The 23,900-nt window shown below is 34.0% G+C and overlaps 12 protein-coding genes across 12 annotated transcripts; 4 read left to right on the forward strand and 8 right to left on the reverse strand.

Annotated features, from left to right (window-relative positions):
* On the reverse strand, positions 1 to 568 carry EIN_469980 (glucose-6-phosphate isomerase, putative; the record flags this gene model as incomplete). Its single annotated transcript, XM_004183062.1, has 1 exon — positions 1 to 568. A coding segment is annotated over one exon (568 nt), but the record flags the coding sequence as incomplete, so codon positions are not given.
* Positions 569 to 1,102: 534 nt separating this feature from the next.
* EIN_469990 (hypothetical protein) lies at positions 1,103 to 2,555 on the reverse strand (the record flags this gene model as incomplete). Its single annotated transcript, XM_004183063.1, has 3 exons — positions 1,103 to 1,333; positions 1,434 to 2,267; positions 2,352 to 2,555. 3 exons carry the CDS (start codon positions 2,553 to 2,555, stop codon positions 1,103 to 1,105), a joined length of 1,269 nt encoding a protein of 422 aa, XP_004183111.1.
* Positions 2,556 to 3,151: 596 nt separating this feature from the next.
* On the reverse strand, positions 3,152 to 5,095 carry EIN_470000 (hypothetical protein; the record flags this gene model as incomplete). The annotated part of the gene is made up of 1 exon (XM_004183064.1): positions 3,152 to 5,095. One exon carries the CDS (start codon positions 5,093 to 5,095, stop codon positions 3,152 to 3,154), a length of 1,944 nt encoding a protein of 647 aa, XP_004183112.1.
* Positions 5,096 to 5,321: 226 nt separating this feature from the next.
* On the forward strand, positions 5,322 to 6,194 carry EIN_470010 (hypothetical protein; the record flags this gene model as incomplete). The annotated part of the gene is made up of 3 exons (XM_004183065.1): positions 5,322 to 5,541; positions 5,605 to 5,870; positions 5,928 to 6,194. 3 exons carry the CDS (start codon positions 5,322 to 5,324, stop codon positions 6,192 to 6,194), a joined length of 753 nt encoding a protein of 250 aa, XP_004183113.1.
* Positions 6,195 to 6,702: 508 nt separating this feature from the next.
* EIN_470020 (hypothetical protein) lies at positions 6,703 to 8,125 on the reverse strand (the record flags this gene model as incomplete). Its single annotated transcript, XM_004183066.1, has 4 exons — positions 6,703 to 6,724; positions 6,769 to 7,204; positions 7,375 to 7,940; positions 8,025 to 8,125. The coding sequence occupies 4 exons, from the start codon at positions 8,123 to 8,125 to the stop codon at positions 6,703 to 6,705; spliced, it is 1,125 nt and encodes a 374-aa protein (XP_004183114.1).
* A 392-nt stretch (positions 8,126 to 8,517) lies between these two features.
* EIN_470030 (hypothetical protein) lies at positions 8,518 to 9,264 on the reverse strand (the record flags this gene model as incomplete). Its single annotated transcript, XM_004183067.1, has 2 exons — positions 8,518 to 9,064; positions 9,134 to 9,264. 2 exons carry the CDS (start codon positions 9,262 to 9,264, stop codon positions 8,518 to 8,520), a joined length of 678 nt encoding a protein of 225 aa, XP_004183115.1.
* Positions 9,265 to 9,816: 552 nt separating this feature from the next.
* EIN_470040 (GTP-binding protein YPTC4, putative) lies at positions 9,817 to 10,582 on the forward strand (the record flags this gene model as incomplete). Its single annotated transcript, XM_004183068.1, has 3 exons — positions 9,817 to 9,822; positions 9,866 to 10,120; positions 10,208 to 10,582. 3 exons carry the CDS (start codon positions 9,817 to 9,819, stop codon positions 10,580 to 10,582), a joined length of 636 nt encoding a protein of 211 aa, XP_004183116.1.
* A 1,887-nt stretch (positions 10,583 to 12,469) lies between these two features.
* Positions 12,470 to 13,198, forward strand: EIN_470050 (hypothetical protein; the record flags this gene model as incomplete). The annotated part of the gene is made up of 2 exons (XM_004183069.1): positions 12,470 to 12,527; positions 12,579 to 13,198. 2 exons carry the CDS (start codon positions 12,470 to 12,472, stop codon positions 13,196 to 13,198), a joined length of 678 nt encoding a protein of 225 aa, XP_004183117.1.
* Positions 13,199 to 13,866: 668 nt separating this feature from the next.
* EIN_470060 (170 kDa surface lectin precursor, putative) lies at positions 13,867 to 17,694 on the reverse strand (the record flags this gene model as incomplete). The annotated part of the gene is made up of 1 exon (XM_004183070.1): positions 13,867 to 17,694. The coding sequence occupies one exon, from the start codon at positions 17,692 to 17,694 to the stop codon at positions 13,867 to 13,869; it is 3,828 nt and encodes a 1,275-aa protein (XP_004183118.1).
* An 844-nt stretch (positions 17,695 to 18,538) lies between these two features.
* On the forward strand, positions 18,539 to 18,862 carry EIN_470070 (hypothetical protein; the record flags this gene model as incomplete). The annotated part of the gene is made up of 1 exon (XM_004183071.1): positions 18,539 to 18,862. The coding sequence occupies one exon, from the start codon at positions 18,539 to 18,541 to the stop codon at positions 18,860 to 18,862; it is 324 nt and encodes a 107-aa protein (XP_004183119.1).
* Positions 18,863 to 18,979: 117 nt separating this feature from the next.
* On the reverse strand, positions 18,980 to 19,627 carry EIN_470080 (hypothetical protein; the record flags this gene model as incomplete). Its single annotated transcript, XM_004183072.1, has 1 exon — positions 18,980 to 19,627. The coding sequence occupies one exon, from the start codon at positions 19,625 to 19,627 to the stop codon at positions 18,980 to 18,982; it is 648 nt and encodes a 215-aa protein (XP_004183120.1).
* A 764-nt stretch (positions 19,628 to 20,391) lies between these two features.
* EIN_470090 (hypothetical protein) lies at positions 20,392 to 23,775 on the reverse strand (the record flags this gene model as incomplete). The annotated part of the gene is made up of 1 exon (XM_004183073.1): positions 20,392 to 23,775. A coding segment is annotated over one exon (3,384 nt), but the record flags the coding sequence as incomplete, so codon positions are not given.
* Positions 23,776 to 23,900: the final 125 nt, after the last annotated feature.

Raw genomic sequence — 23,900 nt, forward strand, 5'->3', positions numbered from 1 at the left:
TTAGGGCCTCAGCCATATGAGTCCCGTCCACATTCGAAACATAATGGAATGTGAGTCTTGGGTGTTTATAGAATTTAAGAGCTTCCGTCACCATGACGGGTCCAAGATCTGATCCTCCAATCCCAATGTTAACAACATCAGTGAATTCCTTTCCGGTATATCCCTTAATAGTTCCACTTCTTACACCCTCACAGAACTTCCCCATCTTAGCTAAGACGGCGTTGATCTCTGGCATCACATCTTTCCCATCAACAAGGACGGGTGTGTTGTCTCTATTTCTTAACGCGGTGTGCAAGACTGCTCTCTTCTCGGTGACATTGATCTTTTCTCCTGTGAACTCAGCTTCGATTTTCTTCTTCAAGTCGACGGCATTGCAAAGTGCAAGCAACAGCTTCATTGTTTCTTCATCAATAAGGTTTTTCGAGTAATCAAAGTGAATGCCTTCAAATTGAAGAGTATACTTGGCATACCGTGACGGGTCTTTCGCAAAAGCGTCCTTCATCACAAAGGATGCCATCGCAGCATGTTTCGCTTCAAGGGCCTTGTACTCTGGAAGGGTCGTAAACATAAGTGCTTTTTAGTCCTTTTCTGGTGTTATATAACTAGAAGAGCGTGGCGCCAACACGGTGAGATGTAATCCCAAAATCCCGATTCTCTTCGGGAGATATTTAGCCAGATTATTTTTTACACAAGTCATATGTGTAAAAAATATATTCTTAGTTATTAACTATTAGCTTTTGAATAATTACTTAATAGCTCTGTTCCGGCATTTTTGGGTTCATTATAAAAACAAAATCAGTTTTTCTTATTTTTTTAGTGGAATCTTAAATAAATGGGAAAAAACAATAAACTATTCAATATAAGAACATATTTATTTAATATAATTAAATAATGTATTTTTCTATAAACAAAAAAATTGTATTTTCCGATAAAAAGTGCAATTAAAAAAATTATTTCGCTTTGTGTACTATATTTTTAATAGAATAATCTGAAATAGTTTAATAAACCATATTTTATAATAAGAACACCTTTCTCTTGATTCATTTTCAATATCTTAAAGAAATACCCTTTCACATAGCCTAAATATTTCTAAGATCAAAAACTACATTTTTGGTATGAGTTGTTTTGAGATACTTTCTGCAGCTAAAGACGACACTGATCTTCTATGTTTCGCCTGACTGAGTCCTTTATCACTAAACAATTTTCTCATTACTGTTGGGGTTTTTGCTCCTCTTTTATTCTTTGAAACTTTCTTTCCGAATGTGTCGATGTATAAAGATGAAGGTGAACACACTTCTTTAATTCTTGAGTCAATAAATTTGAGTTGTATTTGCTAGAAGTTATTATTATAGTTATTATTATAATATTTATAATAATATTATAGTTATTATTATAGTTATTATTATAATAATATTATTATACACCTAACAAACGGGAAAGATATCTAAAGCAGCGGTCAGTATATTAGTAAAAGCCAAAAATACATATTGAGAGAACATTCCCTCAGTCATGGCACTTTTTCTAATCACTGCCGGACCCACACAAATTGCCAAATTATTAACATTCATTTTACTTGTTTTGTGTTCGACTATTTTCAAGCAAAGTGGAACGAAATATTCCAAAAACGTTTTGTTTTGGTCTGGCACGGTATTATACATTCCTCTAAACTTCATTTTCCACATTGCCAAATTTCCTCCGAAATTTTCAGTGATATTAATTAATTGGTCATACAACTCGACTGGCCATATAGGCTCACTAATTTCTCGAATATATTTCTTAATTAATGCACAAGCTAAAACTCCATCTATCAGATCAAAGTCTACGACTCCAATGTATTTAAAGTATTGTTCCATCTCACTCTTCCCCGCACATTGTCTAAAAACTCCTTCCATACTTTCCGTCGAGAAATAGACTTGGTACATCAATCGTTCTATTCCTTCAGGTAGAAACATCTTAGGCTTCCCCTCGAGCTTTAAAATAGTATCTACGGGCTGATTATAATCGCGTTGCAATTGTTTGACTCTCTCCGAGACTAACCGGTCTGAAACAAATGTGAACGGCTTCACCAAACTTTCATCCAGCGCTGCTCGCAACTCACCCTGTTGATTGTTTTTGAGGGATGTGATGTACTTCGTGAGACAGGTGTAAGTGTGCACGTTAAATACTTGTTGCATCTGTTCGGATTTTATTAGTGTGTGACTGCTGAATTCCTCCTTCCACTCCCAGGGTTTCTTAAGGCTGTCACTCAGCGCTCGAAAGGCCTCGTGCTAAGATGTGAATGTGTACTCCCCGTATCAAGGTACTGTACTATAACAATAGATTAAAAACTATAAATATAGTACAAAACAAACGTAAACGGAAAGAGTGTTGCGCATCGCGGTATTAACAGACTGGCACAAATCAACTAATGAGAGAAAAGACGCAGGAGTATCGTTAAAAGGAAGTTTTGATGTTGAGCCTTCGAGTGCTAAAGAGAAGTCGTTAAATGACGTGTCGACCATTCTCAAAGAATTTGCGACAATTGTTGCCTTTTGAGCAAGTTCGATTGTGGTCATGTACAGGTTTGATTTGTATTTGTCCATATGAAAAGGCTTTCTACATGTTTCAAGTTGAATTTTTAAGCTTTAAAAAGGTAATTAAATCTTTAGTTGTTTGAATTACTGTAATTAGTTTTATATGTATCAATAATTTCTTGTAGTATTTATTCTCATTCATTTTATTATTTTTTTATGTACTAGATATATAGTTGTATTTTCTTTTATTTATAATTCAGTGTACATTTTTTTCTTTTTTTATTTTTAACAAGTTTGATTCAAATTGAAAAACTAAAAAATATAATAATAATATCATAATTCATGGATATTATTTTTTATTTTTTTATTATATTTTAATTAATTAAATTTATTAATAAAACACAATAACTGAAAAATGAAAAAAACTCAAACTTTTACACAATTGTTTTTTGAAAATAAATAATTATTATAATAGTATTATAATAATAATTCTAATATTTAAATTTAATAAGTACTATTTAAATTTAATATTTGATGAAATGTTAATAAAACAAACTGTACTATAATTATTAATAAAATAAACTATTCTTGTTAAAATTTAAAAAACTACAAAAAATGTATAACAAACCAAAACTAAACTATAATTTAAAAGATATTCTCTTTTGTAGCGAAACTTTTACATTCTCATTGAATGAGATTAAAAACCACTTTTCCTCGTATTGTTCGAGGACTTGACTGTTAATGAAAGCTTCGCTGTCAGTATTAATGACATTGAATACTTCATTTTTCTCTTTTTCACTCAACATTCGTTTATATGCAGATTTGCACAATGATTGAATTCTTTGTTCCGCGTATTTCACGTTTTTGTCATTTGTTGCCGTCACGATGACGCATTCTTGATTTTCTTCGTCATCGTCAAGGAGATTTTCAATCTCCCTCTCACAATAATTGACGCAGAAATCTGGGTCTTTTAAAGCCAAAATAACAGGCCCAAAGTACCACGCTGACGCTTCAATGCCTTCTTTATTGAATATTAACGTTACCGCAGCAGCGACACAACAATCAACACTTACTACAACCTCTTCTTTCATCACTTCCGATGCAAAATTCTCTAGACCAACACAGAACCCATCCGCACCATTCCCCTTCACAGAAATACTCTCAGAGAACATTTCATAGTCGACTTCACATTGATTCATCATACTCATCACATCACTTTCGTGCCATTTCAAGACGTGGCGAAGCTCTACAGTGAGGCCTTTTTCTACCGTGTAGTCCTCCCCTTTGTTCGTAAGAAGAATCACATTTTCCATCTTCCCAAACTCTTCCTCTTCTTGCAGTCGACGCGCTTCTTCCTCGTCCCGCGCTTTCTCTTCCAACAACCGACGTTCTTCCTCTTTTTTGAGATTGGCAAGACGGGCGTCTTCTTCGGCCTTTTCTCGATCAAGACGCTGCTGTCGGGCTTTTTCAGTTTCGTCTTTGAGACTCTTCTCATGGGCTTGCGAGAGGAGAAGATCGCTGTAATACTCTGATGTCAGTTGATCGTCGCGCACCAAATTTCTTTCGTCGGCGTACCCAAAGTATCTGAACGCGTTGTCCGAGAGGTCGACGTCCAGCTCTCGAGCGACCTTCTCCTCGACTGCGTACATCTGCTGAATTTTCTTGTACCCATCCGCAAGCTCGTCCTGAGGCGTTTTCACCTCGTTCTCTTCTTTTGTGAAATTGCGAGAAAACTTTGGGAAGTACTCGCGAGTGACCTTTTTGCTTTGAGTGATCGACACGGTTTTTGGCTTAATGAAGTCGATATCCGACATGTCTTCACTTGTTGTGTCGGGTTTGGGTTTCTTTGTTTTCGTGGGTTGCTTAGGAGTCGTAGCGGCGAGGGTTTTGGTGACGACGTTCATGACTGGGACGGAGAGAACAGCGGGAGTTACTTTCTTTTTAATGAATCGATTATCGATGTTAGCCTCTTTGAGAATGAAAGTGGCAACCCACTTGTGCTTGGAAAGTTGTTTACACGTCATGTTGTTATTTAAGGTTGGTTGGCGGAGAATGAGAGTCGCGTATTTTGTCTCTTCAATAACACGGCGCGCGGTGTGGATCTGATTTTTATTCGCAACAAGAACTAACTTGTTGCCAAAATTCTGAAGATATAAGCAGCCTAATATCCCATTGCGAGCCAATAGACCCTGGCCAAAACGTAAGAGGTGTGGGTACAACGTGTCGTCGACCTTGACAAATACATAGTCGACTTCGGAAAGGCGGTTTTCTAATATTATTTTCGAGCACGGATACGGCGGGAATATCCTTAACTCGAAGTGCATGTAATCGCCAGAAACAGTGACTGGTGGATACATTGAAGATATGAATGCTTTGAGACAGTGTTGTACATAAAAGTAAAGGTGTGGTTCTGGTGAGAGTGATATTGTGAGTGTTGTTGGTCCAGTCTGTAGAGTCATTTGAGTATTAATGGAGTATATTTCGAGTTTTTTCAGATTCTTAAATGCAAATGAATTCAGTGCCTTCTCAACATGTATTTGTGTTGGCTCTATACTAACACCCCGTGCATTTTCCTTGGTCATTTATTAAAACTTGAGTCCAACAAATCATGGACGAAGATTTGTTGGATGCAAGACAAAGAAAGAACAAACAAGTGCTAAATTATTCAATTACCAACTGATAACAAATCTATTATAAATAAACTATAATTGAACACCAAGAAAAAAGAAATACGATAAGGAACTATAGTTAGCTATTTTTTAAATTATAAACAACCCCTTCAAAAATTTAAACTTAAAAAAAATAGAAATGAGTACGCAAATCATCGAACCCGTGGATCAACAGTTGTTAAAAAAGTCGATTATGCGCTTCAGTGCATCATTGGTGACGATGTCAGGTGTTACTTTTTTCTTTAGTTTTGTCCTTTTGTTGTTAGTGTCGCTCTCTTTATGGACTGCCTTTCAGAAAGCGTTTCTGTTTACTTGTGTTTTTGCTTTCCAAAGTCTTCTCCTCTATGTCATTAAGACAGGTTTGTTCTTAATATTAGAATCAATTCATAATATCAAGAGTTATACAGTAAATTGACATGAAGAAGACCATGTCTCCAACAAACCGGAGAACTATTGTAACACATTTGCTGGTGTATCGAAGACAATCATTTGTATGTTAGTATCCGTGTTTGTTGGGTACTTCTCTATGATTATTCTTAAAGGCGCTGTTCCAAACTCCGATGACGTCTATGAGGTAGATGAGTTGCACATGGTTTTTGCTGTCTCTGGCATATTTTTCGGACTGACTAACACATTTTCCTATGTTTTCCTTGACTTACTCAGCTTCAAGTCGTTCACAGAGCAAGCCGTTTGTCTTTTTTTCAAAATTATACGTGTATTGTATTTTAATTAATCTGACCAAAAGTCCGAAAATGACAGGTTCAATCTGATTATCAAAACGTTGAACCAGACGAGTATCTTGTTCATGATGAATCTCATCGTGTTCGCCGTTGCGGTGGTCCTTGTCAAGCTGTATGACAGCTTCTTGTATGGGCTTGGCTTCGATTTGACGATCAGATTCCTTTCGTTGGGACTCGCAGACATCATCCAGTATGTTGTGTTAATCTTCTTGTTCTCCCTTTGCAGCCGTTACGCATATCGGTACCTCTTTTACAGATTGAGCCTCCAGTGATAACCAAGCTATTAATGATGTTTCTTTCCTCCAATCTCAATCTTTTTCATTGAAATAGAAAACAAATATTATTTAATAATAATAATTAATTTCATATAGTTCTTTACTACATTCCAGTTTATTTTTATACAACAGGCAGACGTGATTCAAGACAAATGAAAGCAAATGAGAAACTATAAATTATGGTAACAAAACCATAAAAATACCATACTTGCGATTATAAAATTTACAACAACTCTCGCATATGCGTAACGGTGACTGGAGAACACAAGCGACTAGAAGTTGGTGATGTTGGGTCTGATGGACACACGTCACTATGTGCGTATTTAGGCGTTAAAACCCTTGACATACTTGATGCTCTTCCTTTAACAAAATCCTAATTATTAATAAAACTATTTATATTATTAAAAATAGCACAAAAAATGTAATATATTTACTAGAAGTATATAGTAAAAAACAAACCTTGTTGACGATAAAAAGTTTCCTGTGTTCTCTCCTCATTTTGCTTCTAGATGTTGGGGAAGTAGTTTCTGTGACCACGGGATTGATTAAATGATTATATGGTGGAACGAACGAATCGATAAAGAATAGGTCGTCAGGGTTTCTCAGCTCGACTCTGACGAGAGCAACAGTTGAATGATCCAATTTGCCGACAGGTTTTGTGCACACAAGAAGACTTGGCGGTGATTGTGGTGTCTGTGGACGGGACTTAGACTCCCTTGCCTGCGACGAAGCGTTTACGATATACTCCCCGATAGCCTCGACTGCCTCCGCAAGAGATGCGTGTTGTAAATACTGTCCGATTTGTTGTTCGATGAACTGTTGTTTTTGCATTTGATCCATAGTCTTTTCCACGCCGATGATTTCGGGGTCGAAGTTGTCATTGATCCCATCAGTACACGTCATTATGACATCACCGTCTTGAACTTCGGTGTACATTAACGTCACATTGCGAAGGTCGGGCTGATTATTTGTGAAATTGCCAATACGGCCTTGACTATTTGCCAAGTCTAATTGTTATTCTGTTAGTCTAATACCTCTCAAGTATAAAATTAATTCGTAGTACTCTGCTGTATTGCTACTACGTACTTATTGATGGATGAATTCCTTGACAACACGATATAGTAAAATTATATAGTAATTGAACTATTAGCATATAGTACAATAAAAAGTCACAAACCTTCCATACACTTTCTTGCTTCGAAGTTGAAAAACGATTTTGTTGAGGAGGTATTGTGGAGATAGGCTCGACTATCACCGATATTAAGAGTGAGTGCGGCGTATCTCTTCTCTGCGGCTTCGAGTTGAAGAACGACTTGTATTAAAATAGTTGTTGAACCGATTAACACTGTTTCGTTGTTCAATTCGGCGGCAGTGAAGATACTCTCGTGTGCGTCAGCCACCGCCCGGATCATTGCGTCAGCCATTTCCTTGATATTTGAACACGTTCGAATGTCTCTAGCCAAACTGCTAACGGCTGTTTGACCTGCGCTCCACGCCGCTTTCTTTGGTGCGGAACCGATACCGCATCCGTCGCACATACAATGTATTATAGTATTGTTATATAATAACATTTCATAAAAATCTGCTATTGGGTTTCCTATTTTTTTACCATTCACAATAGGGTAAGTGCTAAATGAAGTGAATGCGTAGTGTTGTGCTGATGATATGATCGGATATATCGGGTCATATTCCCCACTTGAAAACGCGTGTAACGGCGTGATATCCGGTTTCACAAAACTGATGCTAGAGGTGAGTCAATCGGTCGTATAGTTTATATAATGTACTATACTTATTAATTCTTTATAATTTTGTGTTGGGAAAAAAAACCATTGGATTTTGGTATACTCGGCGTCGAAAGAATCGTAAAACATTTTGTACATCTTCTTCGTCTGCTTTTTTGCCTCTTTTTGGGCTTGGTCACCAAACATGAAACTTCGTAGATCTCTTTGAAAAACAAAAATTATATAATTCATTAGAGCTATAGTTTTGATTGATATGACTGGCATTTTTACTTTTAATTTTAAAGTTAAAATAAAAATAATATAATATAATTTAATTTATTATAACTGTATTGTTTTGTTACTACTGTTTTACTATATGTAATAGTTTGTTTATACTATTCATAATTTGTAAAATGCTTTTATCTTTTTTGATTTTTATTTGAAACAATTTCTACCAATTAGTACTTTCTTATAATTTATTATAAAAAAATAGGTTGAAACTATAAAATATAATAAATAATTACAAACAGAATTAATCCAAGATTGAAATAAATGATAAGATGAGAGATGGTGATGGAAAATACAAAGACATAAATCAATCAGAACCAGTTGAGTGCCTGGTAGACCTTCTTCTTGTTAACACAAGTTGGGTCATACCCATAGACACGCTTTGTTTGCTCGTCGACCTTTCTTCGTTGTTCTTTAATCAACTCGTTTTTCTGCGCCACCTCTCCTTTCTGGACCAAGTCCCCAATAGTTGGGACACGTGCTGTTGCTTCTTGTTTCTTTTGTTTGTGTGTAGTGATAGCTTCGAGGTTGATACGCGCGCGGGTCTTTTGTTCTTTAGCCTTGTGTGTTTTCTTCGACGCGATCAGATCGTAGAGGTCCTTGTACTTAGTTTTGTCCGATGATGTTTTCATGAGTTCGTTGAGCTTCTCGACGTTTTCCAAGAAGTTATTATAAGTTGGGGTGTCTTCAAAGTCGTTTCTTTCGAGATCTTTGACGCTTTTTGGCAAGTCCCCTCTCTTATCTTTTTTCACGAGCAGATCATCTCGTTTATATGGCACAAAGTCATTTTTAGTTAATGTCTCACCACACCTCCCACATGGAAATTTATCATGTTTTGTGTTCAAGCATGCTTGGCATCTGCAAGTTAACTTTTTATACTTTAATCTTTAATCTTTAATTAATTAATAAATTAATAAATTAACAAACAAAACATGACAACAAAGTGTTGAACGACGAAGCTCATCTATGCGCGTTTTATCACATTCAAAACACTTCCGGTATTGATCCGGTATTTGGCGTAACGTCTTCGGGTCTTGCACTTCATATGAAAACGTCATATCAATTATTTCAGTTCATACTTATTTATTACTATTGTACTGTATCATATTTAATAATTTTATTTATTATATATTTGTTTTAACACATTTTATAGTTAATTTTATAATACATGGTTTAACAACAATTGAATAATAAATTGTATAATACTAAATAATAATATTATTAGTTTCTTTTAATAACAGTTAAAACTATATATAATAGTATAACTAATACTATATTTTTTCATTGTTTTATTCAACAAAAACACCCAAAAATCAAAACAAAAATGTTATTAAAAAAAACCCGCCGATCAAGTAGAAAAAACGCTCTAATAAAAGAGAACTTTTCTTTAAACTATTCTTTTGATTTCCTCATGTTGGACACATTAGAAAGAGAAAGACGTTTGATGAATAAATACTTCCCAAAACTCCGTTTTTACATCAAAAAGAAAAAAAGGGAAAACGACACTAATCCCGACCATTTGCTCGATCGTTGATTCATTGGGCCAGAGATGACCAGAACTGAAAAAGCGAGAAAAAATAGAACGAACCCTGATCTGTAAAATCAGAGTGATGGCCGTTTGTTTTTTTAGACGCCAAATTGACACAACCTGACTGTTAGTGTTGTGGTAACGATACTAAAAGTGCACCAACAAATGGACCCAAAGTGATTCCAGTTGTCGACACAAAAGCACCAGAGTCACAATTTCAATATGTTTTCAAATTTGTGGTCGTCGGAGAAGTCGCTGTCGGTAAGTCGTGCCTCCTCTTGCAATTCCAAGACAAGCGTTTCCAACCAATCCACGACTTGACCATCGGCGTCGAATTTGGCACCAAGACTGTCCCCATCCAGGGACAGTCCGTCAAATTGCAAATCGTTTGTTTTTACTAGTAACTAATAATTACTTTATTATAATTTTACTATACTTAGTAGTTCCTATGGAAGAATGGGATAACGATGCAGTGGGACACAGCAGGATCGGAAAAGTTCAGATCGATAACTAGAAGTTACTATAGAGGAGCAGCTGGTGCATTGTTGGTATACGACATCAGTCGAAAAGAGTCGTTTGAGAAAGTCCCGGTATGGCTTGAGGAGTGCCGTAAATACTCGAACCCGAATACAACTATCATGTTGGTTGGGAACAAGTGCGACTTGCCAGAGAGACAAGTTTCAAAAGAGGAGGGCGAGGCGTTTGCAAAAGAGAACGGGCTCCTCTTCTTGGAAGCTTCCGCAAGAGACGCAACTAATGTCGACAATTGTTTCTTGCAAACAGCGGAAGTCATTTTCGAGAACGTCAAGAGCGGAAAGGTCACCTTGGAAAATACAGACACAAGGTAATTTTCATTGATTTGTTGTTCACCAAAGTCCTATTCTTTACTATTAAGAATTGGTTTCATTCAACTTTACTTCATTACTATTGCCGAAGTTTTTAATTGTAAATTTTCTATTTGTTAATAATATTCTAATTGTTATAACAAATAGTATCTTTATAATAAAAATGATCAATAACTAAACTAATTTCAGTTTAATACTTGATTATAATTAATATACTTAATAAAAAATAATTAAAAAAATGATAAAAAATGTATAACAAAATTAATAACAAAAAATAATCATCAGTATAACAGAAAATGAATTGAAAAACATTTTATTTGGTAAGCAATTTTCACACCAAAAACGATTGTTGATTAATTTGATGGTATTTCTTGGAGTGTGTAAGTTTGTTCACTTTTCGGGATAAATAGGAAGCCAATATCATATAGTGTGTCATTAAATTTTTTGAATAAAATGGATTGATTGTTTGAATGAAGAGATTGAGAGGATTTCAATGTTATGTTACATTGGCAATAAAGAAAAACAAAATGAATTAATGCTATTTCAAGAATCTACCTCAATTCCTGAAAAGTTTAAATAATCTAAAAATAACACAATTAAAAGTTAAAGTTAGAATAATAAGCAATTCGATGAAAAAGTTTAAAAATAAATTAATTATTTGGCTTCACTTTTATGACTCTTTTAATAATTTTCATATTCCAGCATTTGTAATTGTCAGTGTACGTTAGCTTTGGGCATTTAAACGTATTTAATTAATATAATCAATGAATTAGTTTGTTATATTATACAATTCACATGATAGTCATAATTAAAAATATTAAAATAATTTTTATAAAATAAGAATTATTTCTTAGTTTATCCTCATAAAGCTGATACTAAAAATATATTATTATTTTGTTATTATGATTATAAAAAATAGACATTTGGTATTTAATAATTCAAACATTCGTTCAAAGATGGTTAGATAAATGGGTTATATAATAGCCATATGTACGGGATAAATATATGACTGAATATTTTGAATGTGAAGTTGAGTTTGATTATAATAATTTTGCTGAACAAAGAATAATAAATTTTTTAAAAAATTATTGTTCGATTATTATTATTTTTTTTAAATAAAATGAATTTATGAAAATAAAGTGATGCTCTTTTGTCGCATCCATATAAAAATTTACAACAAAATAATGAATTATTATTTAATCAAAATATCAATGTTGCTGACACAATTATTATTTATTGGGTTGTAAAGTGCTTGTTATTATTATTTATTGGAAACATCATATATTATTATATAGTAAAATAAATTTATTTCTGTTAAAAAAAATAAAGAAACAACAAACTAAACTTAACAAATATTGTTTTTTCGAAAAGAATAGAAAATGTTTGATCAAAAAAACATTCGAAAAATTCCCGTTGTTTTCCATTTAAATCACTTAATATTATATATTATTCAAACATTCCAATGAAGTTTTCAATGTGTCATTCTTAAAATTAAAATGTTTTTGTTATTGTTACTATTATTTGGATTTCTACTTTGATAATAACTACAATTCTGTACTCTATTTTACCAAGTCACTTCTTTTTATTTTATTTCCAAATGGCTTTAAAATTTTTTCTTAAAAAACCCAAACTATACCAATTTTCTCCCATTATTTATAAATGTCCACATATTATTTTGCAAAAAATAAGTATTGTTACCTTAAAAGTAATTGTGCTTCAACAAATTTTCAAGAGTATAAATGAGTGTTGATGTTAATGGTTTCGATTTCTAAACTAAACGAATAATATATTCATAACCCCAATGAGTAGAAATAATCAATTCCAAACATCAAAGTACTTTATCACCGCTCTATTTCCAAACAAACCAGAATTGAAAATCCTCTGATTTAGATGAAACTTGTTTGGTACGATTTCATAACTTCCGCAGATACCCGAAGTTTCTTCCATTGTTTCTATATAATTACAATGATTGAAAAATAGATAAAAATTCGACAAACAGTTTCTTCAAATAAAGATGTATTGCAACAATTTCGTAATTTAAAGTATATTTTCAGTAAAAATACAACAAACCACGTTTTTATGCCAGTAACACGACAACCACGTTTTATAGAAGTTCGTAATAATCAAGTTTACGAACAAATGGTTCTCCTCTGGATTATCAACAAAAGGTTTAGCATCTCTTTAAAGTGTCCCAACAAGAAGGCAACTGTCTTTGAACAATTTTTGACTGTCGAGTACATTTGGGATACATTTGATGAAATAGAAGTCAAAAAAGTGGTTTATGAGAGATGTTCACTCCGATATCAACAAGATCTCAACTGTGGTATATCACAAAAGACAGCAAAAAGAAGGAAAAATAATAATTATACCATTGAGTGTTTACAACTGTTAGTTGACATAGTCAGAGAACTTGGATTTTTTGTTGAGACTGAGCAGTGTGGAGGTAAAAAAGTAAATTTTAAAGAAGAGTATATCAAATATATATATTATGATGGTGTGCTGTTGTTTAATTCTAATAGTATTCAAATATTCGGAAAAACTATTATAGACACTTTAAATTGTAAATACACTAATTTGAGGTCAATTGTTCTTGAAAAAGATGTTTTTTCTAATATCTAAAATACGTGTTGTTTTGATTTCTAATTTTATTTTTTGTATAGTTAGTTTGTGTTGTTAAATTTATTTGAGTCTTTTTAAATAACGAAACGCATAAATGTTTAAATATACCTATATTATTCTATCAGTTACTTAATTTTCAAATGTAAACGATAGTTACTTAAGTACCATTGTCAATCATTTGGTAATACTATTGTATTTAATAACAAAAAGACTTCATTGTTTATTTTATTATAACTCATATATAACTCATATCAATTTATAGATTTGTAAAACTTTAATCCTATAGAGTTATGTTGGATTCAAAAAAAACAAAAAGTTATATGCATTTTTAAAGAATAAAAAGTAGCCTTTTTATAAAAAACTGTGATAATAAAATATGATAAACGTTTTTTAAAAAAATTAAAATATCTAAAAAAATAATTGTTTTTTGATACTCGATGATAAAGTGTGTAGTGTTACAATTAATTAATAAATATCATTATTTTGTTGTATTAAAAACATGTGTTTTGTTTATGTTCTATTTTTAAAGCAAAATATTATAAAAAATAAATATCATATTTTTTTATAAATTTGTTAATTTTATTTATTATCAAATAATTATTTTTTCAATAAAACGAATAAAATTAATTTCGAACAATTCAATGTTAAAAAGAAGTAAATGAATACTTTTAAGTAGTGAAGTTGGTATTGGCTGCTTCGTTATCTGCTGCCTTAAACTGGGCGTTTTCATTAGCAGTGTTAACAACATTCTTCATAGCAGAACTGACCAATTGGTAAGTTTTGAACACACCAATAGAAACAGCTACGAGTGCAACCACGAGAGCAACAACCACAGCAGCAACTGTAGTAGCAGCTGCAATAGCTCCGGTGTTATTAATTTCTCCAGCAAGAATACATTCCGCTTTTTCATTAAGTTGTTGTGTTCTATCCGTCTGATTCATGACCATACAGTTACCACAAGCATCTAATTGGTAGAATTCAGTCTCAGTCTCAGCGAACATAACAAGAGAAGCGCTTCCATCAATATAAGAACACTGACAATAGAAACATCTAGCTTGATTGGCTGTAAGTGTTGGGAACTCTTCAGCAACGAAACAGGATTTATCTTTGTATTCAGTAAGACCAGTAGCTTTGTTACAAGTTGCATCTTCACAAAGATTTCTTGGCTTTGGATCGACGTTGGAGTTCTTCTCATCTAAGACCCATTTATGTGTACACTTTTTGGCTTCAGTGTTTGTCTTGTACTCTTCAAATGTATTTGCTCCACCGGTGCATGTCTCTTCGCATATGTAATTGTAACATTTGTTATTCAATTTGACATTATCCCTTGTAAGGAAAAACTCGTCATCATCTTCTGGTCCATTTAATGGTGTAAATGAACACCAAAAGACGTCCTTTTCTGTGTCACAAATATGAGCAGCTTTTCTGCAACCATAGTCTGGATGTTCTTCTGTTGATTGGCATTTGGTGTCATCTGAAAGTGTGGGACACTTATTAGAAATACAATTAGTAGTTCCACAAGACATTGTTCTACCAACGGTGTCGTATTTAGCGAATTCTTTCTCACGAGCAGAATTCAATTTAGCAGTTGAGTTGTCACAAAGATTATACAAATCTTCACATTCAGTCTTACCTTCTGGCATGTTCTTGACAACGCAATTCTGTGGTTGACATTTGAAATCCGGATCAATGGTACACTCATTATCAGAACAGATATAATCAACACCACCAGATTGTCTTGGGCACTCATCGACAATTTCAAATGATGAATTGGTTTGGTGTGAGATACACTTCTTACAATTGGTTTTCTTGAATTTCCAGACACAATAGGCTTCCTTATCAGCTTCTTCAATGAAGTCAGGACTTTGTGGGAAACCATAATTCAACTTGTAGACATCCAATTTAGATGAGTAATGGTATGAGGCTTCCAAATAGTCACCATCAGAACACTCTCCAAAGGTCTTGAGAATCTCTCCAAAGTATTCAGTCTCCATACAGGACATTGGATATCTTGGAATACAATCACCACTACGGCAATCTTTGGGAAGTGTGTATTGGAGTTCTACACCATCATCACTGGTCCAAGTCTTATGAAGGACAACGTCTTTACAATACTGCATGTATGCTCCATTGACGCAAACACTGCATTGTGGCAATTTAAGAGTGGTGTAACTGCATCTGCCTGTTGCATTGTTATATTCGTAATTATAAGCAGTTTTATCTGCACCACATTCAAGACTCAAACAAGTCTGACAGAAGTCATTAGGATCTTTTCCTGCAGTCTGTGGATAAATACATTTCTTATCAACACATTGGCCTTGGAATTCACCACATGTACTCTTTTGTGTTGTGCAAGTTGAAATGTGTACAACTTTCTTTTGAGCAGTATCATATTTACATACTCCACAATCTACTTGAAGTGCTTCATCAGTAACAATCTGTTCAACTACACAAGCATTGTCTTTGCATACATATCCAAAAGTGTTATTGCATTTATTTACATCATCAACAATCACTTTTTGGTCACAAGTAATCGGATTCCACAACAAAGTTCCATCAGTCTCATTGCAAGTTGCCTTCAAGCAATTCTTAGAAGTCAAATCCTCCTTGCATCGAGAAGCGACACATTTTGGTGGTTCATGAGTATAATCGCAGATTTCGTTCTTATCAGAATCGCAGTAATTACCACCAGCAACTTTGTCACATTGACATTTGTTATTAGTGGAAGCATCACATTTACAAATTGAGGTGGTGCTTGTTTGCCCTCCACAAGACGTGAAAGTGTCGCAACTGAGTTTGTTCTCACATTGTCCGGTCTTTTCATTACATTTAGCGACATAACAATCCATTTCAACATATGGAATGGTCTTCACACAAACTTTGTTCTCAACTCTGCATTTTAAGTTGGCATCACATTTATACTGTTGGCACAAAGATGTCTTTGTTGGACACTTTTCAGCACCTTTGGTATGTTTAATACAATATCCACTATTGGAATCACATTTATAAGTCCAACAATAACCGTCCGTGGCTGGTACGTCGTCTTGTGGGCAGTTGTCTTGAATTGAACAAGTTCCCTTGTCACCATTTGGACATGTTGGTTTCATACATGCTACCTTTGGCTCACAACTGTTATTGTATCTACTGACTACACAACCTTCCAAATCTTTGCATGTATAATCACCAATACAATTTGAAGGACACTTGACTTTTTGTTTTGGATTAACAGGAGGCCATGGGGTACAAGTACCACTAGTGGTGTTACAGAAGGAATAGAAGCAAGTATTCTCACAGCACATTGGGCATGTACATCTATTTTTAGCATCACAGAACCCATTGCACTTGTTTCTGTCACATCTTTCAGTTAAATTGGCTCTAATAATGTTGAATGCTTCTTTAATCTGCTCGGCAACTTTATTGGTATCACTGGTTTCATGGAAATGGCCACCGAGTGATAACAACGTCTGTAATTTAGCAGTCATGGCATCACCCTGTCTGTTCAAAGATACTACATGTACAGTCAAATTCTTTCTATCAAAGTCGGTTTCAGCATTGAATTCTCTGTTAATACCATCATCAGTCAAAACCAAAATTGCACCTCTTTTAATAGTCTTTTTGGTAACTTTAGCTTCAAGGTCTCTTGAAGCTGCAACAATCAAAGTATCTACTTTTCCTTTTGATGGTTCAATACTTGAAAGTGTTGCATAAGTCAATTGCTCTTTTGTGATTTTCAAAGTTTGATAAGACTCTCCTTTCAAATAATAAACTGTTACAGAAGACAAAGTTGACAAGCTTTTGAAATCGTTAAAAGCACTTTGGACACTTTTTAAAGCAGCTTTATCGGAAATACCAAAGATAAGAGCCAATTCGGTACCTACATTATTTTTGGTAAAATCTTTTTGGCATTTGATTGCTGTTTTGTTGTATTCAACAATAAAATCTTGATTCAACCCATTGAAACTTCTGAAAGTAATAGTTTTACCTCCAATGAAATCAAATCTGCAAATGTCGTAATTTTCTGTTTTAGTCTCAGCTGTCATCTTTTCAGATAATGCAACATACACCAATGGACTTTTTGCTGGATATTGGTAACACGTTTTACCATTGATGTCAACTGCTTTAAGTCTGGTAGAATCTGTTGGTACTCTGTTCCAGTCGATTTCGTATTTAGAAACTGGATATCCATAATCCTTTTGACAGAAGTCTTGATTAGAATCAGTATTCAAAGTATTAAAGTTTTTAACATTGTGATCTTCATTAATCACACGAGTCACAAAGACACCATTTTCAAATGAAGTCCATATGATATGTCTCCATGGCTGCATAGCTAAGTAATATAAAACATCATACTTGTTCTCAGAAGAGTGTTGCCACAACCCTGCATTCTTTCCTCGATTCATGGTACCCAAATCGTAAATGTCAACGTCACCACTGAACTCGTTCAGACGGTCAGAGAATACTTGTAGACACAATAGTGCAATAATAATTGTTTTCATATGGTGAATACAAAGTTATTGTTCCTTTATATATGCAACAACTTTTTAAAAATGTTCGTTGGTTGTTCTTCCCTATTTCACCCCTTTTTGTTCTATTTATATAATTTACAAAGATATATTATACATGAGACTATCTGTATTATATTTAGTAATAAAATATATTATACTTCATAGTATATACCTTTTACTTTGTATTCAACAACATCATTTAAAAATTGTGAAACAGTTTTTATTTGTAACTTTTTTTTCAACAATTACTATAATAAATTGTTATTAATAATTTATTATTAATATCAACTGTTATTAATAAAAAAAAATTCAATGGTAGTTTTGACACATAAAAATCATTTTTTTTTAATTTAAAAAACTCTTCATTAATTAAATCCGAAGCGGTGCAAAAACAAACATTAGTTTGGCAAAAACTACCAAATTATAACAAACATCTTGTCCAATTAATTTATGTTCTTGTTTAATATTGACAAATACCGAAACTTGTTCTGATAATCTTAAATTTTGAAAATATTTTGTTTTCAAGTTCTTTTTTCAAATAAAACGTCAAACAATTAAAAAATCCGTTTTGTAATAGAATTATAATATAAATAATACAAATATAGTTAAACTATATATAAACTATAAAAATATCAAATATAATAGTATTATATTAATTTATTATATTATTAAATTAATAATTATTAAGTTTAGTACAAAACAACTCAAAGTCAAAACATAATTTAAGACTTTTTCTTATTATTGTCAAGATAATATAACAATAAAAAAATAACTATAATAAAATTATAATACAACTATATTTAAGAAATACACACAAAACTTGAAATTTTATTGAATGGACTATACCACAATCCCGAATTCGATTCCAATGGCCGAGAATTATAACGAAATGCGTCAGCCGCCTGTTATTACTGAGCAACAATTTGAAGACCCGACAATGAGTGTTCCCCCACCTGTTGCTGAGTCTGTCTGTGAACAAAGTTGCCCGACACGCATTGACATGGGACAACAAGAACAACCCGTGATGCCAATACACCCACCAAAAGCTTCTAAGTGTGTTTTAGTCTTCCAAAAAATTGCGATTGGGGTGTTCTTCATTGTCTTCTTCTTTGTTCTTTTTGTTATTTGTTTCAACGCCTTTTCTTTGCTCGCTTTGTGAATTGTCAATTGATCGATTTTCTTTTATTTATATAGTTTATTTTACTATTTATGATCATTTATAGTAATAGTTATTATTATAGTTCTTTTGTAACTTGAATAGTGTATCACGATTGACTTAAATACACCATATGATTATTATGTTCATCGCCGAGCCTAAGGCAAGTCCGATAACTATTAAGATACATCCTAAGAACCCACAAATGGCGAGTGAGCCTATTGCTTTGATATGTGACTCTATTTTTTTCAGTGAAGAGTCACAAGAATCAACGTCTGTATCTGAAACGACACTACATGTCCGTGTTAATATGTAGTTCTCACTGAAACAACACTTTTCATTGATTTCATATTGTGCTAATTCATCTTCATAATATGTGTTCATTCCATCATCTTTTGTATAGATAGATATGTTCTTATCATTGTGTATCACTAAACTACCAATTACTATAAATACTACTGCTCCAATAATGGGAATTATTGTGTACCAAACAGATACTACACCACCACCTGGAAATAACATGAATCCCCAGAAGACTAAATATAGAACACATATGATAATCGATATGTATCCGAAGGAAACACCAACTTTATAAACAAAATTAAGCTCTTTAAAAGTGTTGGGATATTTGTCATATTCTTTCTTTACCACATACGACGATGGAAGTGTTGCTATCCCAAGACCAAGAAGAACCACTCCTAGAACAATCATAGGAGCTATAAAGCAAAATGTGCATACCATCCAAACCATACCTTCGACACACGGCATTTGTTATATATTGAATATTCGTGTTTTGTCGTTGTTTTTATATAACTTTTCATAAAAATAAAATGAGGGATTGACCTTTTTGACTCTTTTGATAGCAAACATCACTCCGCAAATCGAACTTCTGTTTACCATTATAATTGTTTTAGTTTTATTTTTATAAATTAAATTAAAATAAATTATTTTTAATATATCTAAAACAATTATGAGACTTAATTGAAGGATTTAGTAATGTTTTACGAATAGTGCATTTTCTGTTGAAAACAATTTCAAAAATATCATTCAATTAATTATTATACAAAAGGTCATTTGGCTTATTTGCTGCTATTTCACAGAACAACCGTCACATCGTGAATGTAATAGAAACCAACAACTGTAACGAATTATTATTTAATAAACAAATAAAAAAAGAGGCTTGTAGTTTTATGGTTGTATTCTATTTTTAATTAAAAAACTATTTTATAATATTTCTGTACAACTCAAAAGCATCCAAGATCGTTCATTAAAATAGATGTAAAAATCAAACTATTGTTTAACTAAAAATTAGCATTATAATATGAAATTGTTGTTTGGATATATTGAATTATTACAGAAATTATTTGATATTATTGTTTTAGTTTTTTCTTTTTATTCTTAGAAGTAAAAATTCAAATTTTTTTCCTTCCATAATCAATAAAAAGATAATGAAAAAAACAAAAATAATGAAATTAATTGATAGACAAAATAATAGTAAAAATATAGTAGATTAGTAAACAACACATAGTAGATTACAAAAACGCAATTTTGATTCCATAATTTGATATCTTCTCATTGACAAACTTTGATATACCCTTAAGGTACATGAAAACGCTCTGTGAAATTTCCGACAAAACAATAACGTTGTTGAGCAGACTGACGACCTCTCCGACATTCTCGCACTTCGCTATCAAACTTTTAACTGGCTTGACCATGATCTTTGCCATCTCGCCTTCAAACCGCTCATTAACTTTAAAGAGATATTTTAAAAAGAGGAATTGAGAAGTTGATATCTCCCCCACGTTTTGTGTAAAGAAAGTTAAGAAGTTAACAATCCTCTCTGGTTTTCCCAAAAAGGTGATTCTCACAAACTCTTCAAGAAAGAGCGTAGAAACTTCGTACTTACTAATAGCGTATAAAAACTCGACGTCGTCCATAAAATCGTCGGAACTTAATTTGACAAGTTGCTTGTTACTCTTCTTTGCGTTGTCGTTAACGTCGGAATTTACATAAAGGGTATAGAAGCATCTCAGAAGCGCAGCAGCAGTCTTGTCGTTGATGTACTTCATACCCCCATTCTTGAGGATCTTCACTATCCTCCAGAAGATGTTCTTCTTGAGAACAACAAACTCCATTTCTTTGAAACTGTTCACCGCAAAGAACTCAAAGAGGTCGACTATACTCTCCCTTGGCGATTTCTCCACACTCACGATGCACCGTTCCGCAAATGTCGCAATCTCACTCAATCTCTCATAATCATAATCAGATCGTTCCGCCATTTTATCTGAAAGAACTTTCTTGAGCATTTTAAAAATCACATTCGATATCTGATAATTCCGAGAGAAGAACAGTGTTAAGACCTCTGGAGTGAAATAATGAAAGATCCAATCTGAACAAAACGTCACTTTGTCATAAATCTCATCAAAATAGGCCGCCCATGCTTCATAATTCGGGAGATTGGGATTTCTAAACAGAACAGTCTGCATGTAAAACAGAGAAAATTTGATAGAAAGTGATAAAGTTGAGGTTTTTGCAACAGAGAATGCAAAGTCCTGGAAGCTTCGCGAAAAAAGAAAAATCTCGTTGTGAAAGGATGAGAAGCGTTGCGGAATGACAGCACATTTGGGCGACATCTTGTAGAGGAAAATTTGTGGCGTTTGGGACAGCTCACTCGTGTCGAGATGACTCAGGTTCTCAAAGCTCTTCTCGGACCGCTCATACTTCTTCCCAAAGTCCCTCACCTTCTCAACAGTGACTCGTTCGCTTGAAACCAAAGGAGACGTCTTAAACCACTCCGTCCCTAACTTGAACCACGTTGACTCCCCTATCTCGCCATTCAAAATATACTCATAGTCTTTGTTTTGAGAATTGAATATGTCAATTTTTTCTTTGAATTGAAGGATACGATTTGAGGAAACAACAACATATTTTGCCCTTTGGTTTTCAGTATGATCGAAAATGTCGTCGAGGGTTTGGTCTTCCAAAACAAGTCCGTCGTCCCATCCAATTTGCCTTAAAAGCCCAAAAACCGTTTTGATGATGTGTAAATGGTCGGAACATTTTTCGTCGTACTTTTCCAACATGTTTTCGAGGTTCTTCGTAGAAATCTCACACTCTTGCTCGTTCTGTATTTTCGACAAAATTGTTTGTATCTCCCTCAAAATTATTTTGAGATCCCCGTCGGTTGTTTTTGTCATGAACTGTGGCGATACAACTCCACTGAAAATCAGTAAGGCATCAATGACTACCTTGTTTCCAACAAGGGATGGTGTGCAAAACTTGAACTCTTTTTTTGCGAAAAATGAAATGTAGCGGGAGGTCCAGGTAACTAAAAAGTTCCCGAGGTCTCCGATCTTCGCAAGTTCCAATACAAAATCGAAACACAACTGTCTTGAGTTCTCTGTCTTACATCTTGGGAATGTCTCATTGCCGTCTTTCACGACCAAAATTGGAAACAAATACACCTCCAGCAATTTCACAAAAAATACAGGGAAATCCTTCTCCAAAAATATGTTCTTTCCGTTGTCAAAGTGTTGTGACTTTATTATAGCAAGGCAGACTTCCAACGTTCCATCCAAGTTATCAATTTCGTCGATTTTACTATTTGTGTTGATCAAATGAATCACTTTGTCCACTTCTCGTTCGCAAAACTCTTTCATTTTCTCAGCACATTTCAGTCCTTTCAATTGAAAGCACTTTGGGATGATTCTCGACATCATAAAATAATATCCAAAGCCCTTTGCCTTCTTGTCATATTCAAAACAGTCGCTGTACAACTGTTCCATCACTTCGCTAGTTCCTTGCAAATTTTCACTTTCATTGTACCATTCAAGAATCTCCAAAAAATCGTCACAGTCCTCTCGCGTTTTCATTGAATTCAGTAATTCGATAAACGAACTATTAAATCGATTCTCACACTTCCCATTGATAAGACCAATGAACAGAATGGATTCAAATAAGCAAACGGTGCAATGCATAGTGATCGTTGGTGCCTTATCATCTTCTCTCCATGTCTTCAGCAGTTCTTCTATAAATTCGGAATTTTCCTTTTCAGTGTATTTGTCGAGATTTGCGTTCGTCCGCAGTTCTTTATTCTGCCGGAACACCCCCCACATGACTTTCGCAAATTGTTCGACTAAAATGTTCTTCACAAACACTTCAATCACTTCATTTCGGAGTAACACAAACACGTACTCAAGAAACTTCCAAAACGCCAAATCAACGGACGAGAAGACGTCTTCCTCTTCAATGTTTTTATAGAGAAACACCAACGAGGAGAATATCGAATTCTCAACACTTTTTGTGTTATATTCTCCCGAGCACAAGGTCCCCATCGCCTGCACCAAATTCGTTTCTTCATTAATAAAGTCGAACAGCGACGCGTACAAATTCCACCCCGAAAACGCAACACTTTCCGAATTTTTTAATATCGTTTTGATCAATTTTTCTTCAAGTTTTTTGTGCGTGTTATTCAACTCTTTGAGACCTTCCTTTTTAAAGCTCAACCCACTCCGTTTCGCCTCGTCCCCAATTTTCAAAATCACTTCATTTGATGTGATCGTTTTGGTGTTTTCATTCAGCTCAACGCCGTTCTGGATGATTCGAATGCGACTCGCCAACTCACTCTCAGACAACACAGACACCTTCTCCCAATTTTTCGGGATTTTGGCTCGTATTGTCGAGCACTCCTTCAGCTTTTTTGCCAATACCGTCTTTTGTCCTTCGATGTTATACAAATTGATTCGCGTGAAGTACACCAATTTCGTCGTCTTCATATAATTCTCCAAAATGTCATTTTGTTCGTTCAAAATATCTCGCGTTTTCCCATCAGGTTTCGACGAATTCGACACCACTGACACTTTAAACGCATCAACTCGCCAACTCTCCGTATTCTCTTCCTCGAGGAAGACGTCGACTACTGTTTTCGAGATTTGGTCCAACACCAAGTCGGACGTCTTCTCGATGAAGAGGACAAGCGTCTTCACCAGATAGAACGCGTCGGTGGAATTACATAATGTGACAAACGTGTCGACCACAAACC

Source organism: Entamoeba invadens (assembly GCF_000330505.1).
Source record: "Entamoeba invadens IP1 unplaced genomic scaffold scaff_1105074725099, whole genome shotgun sequence".
Classification (NCBI taxonomy): domain Eukaryota; phylum Evosea; order Mastigamoebida; family Endamoebidae; genus Entamoeba; species Entamoeba invadens.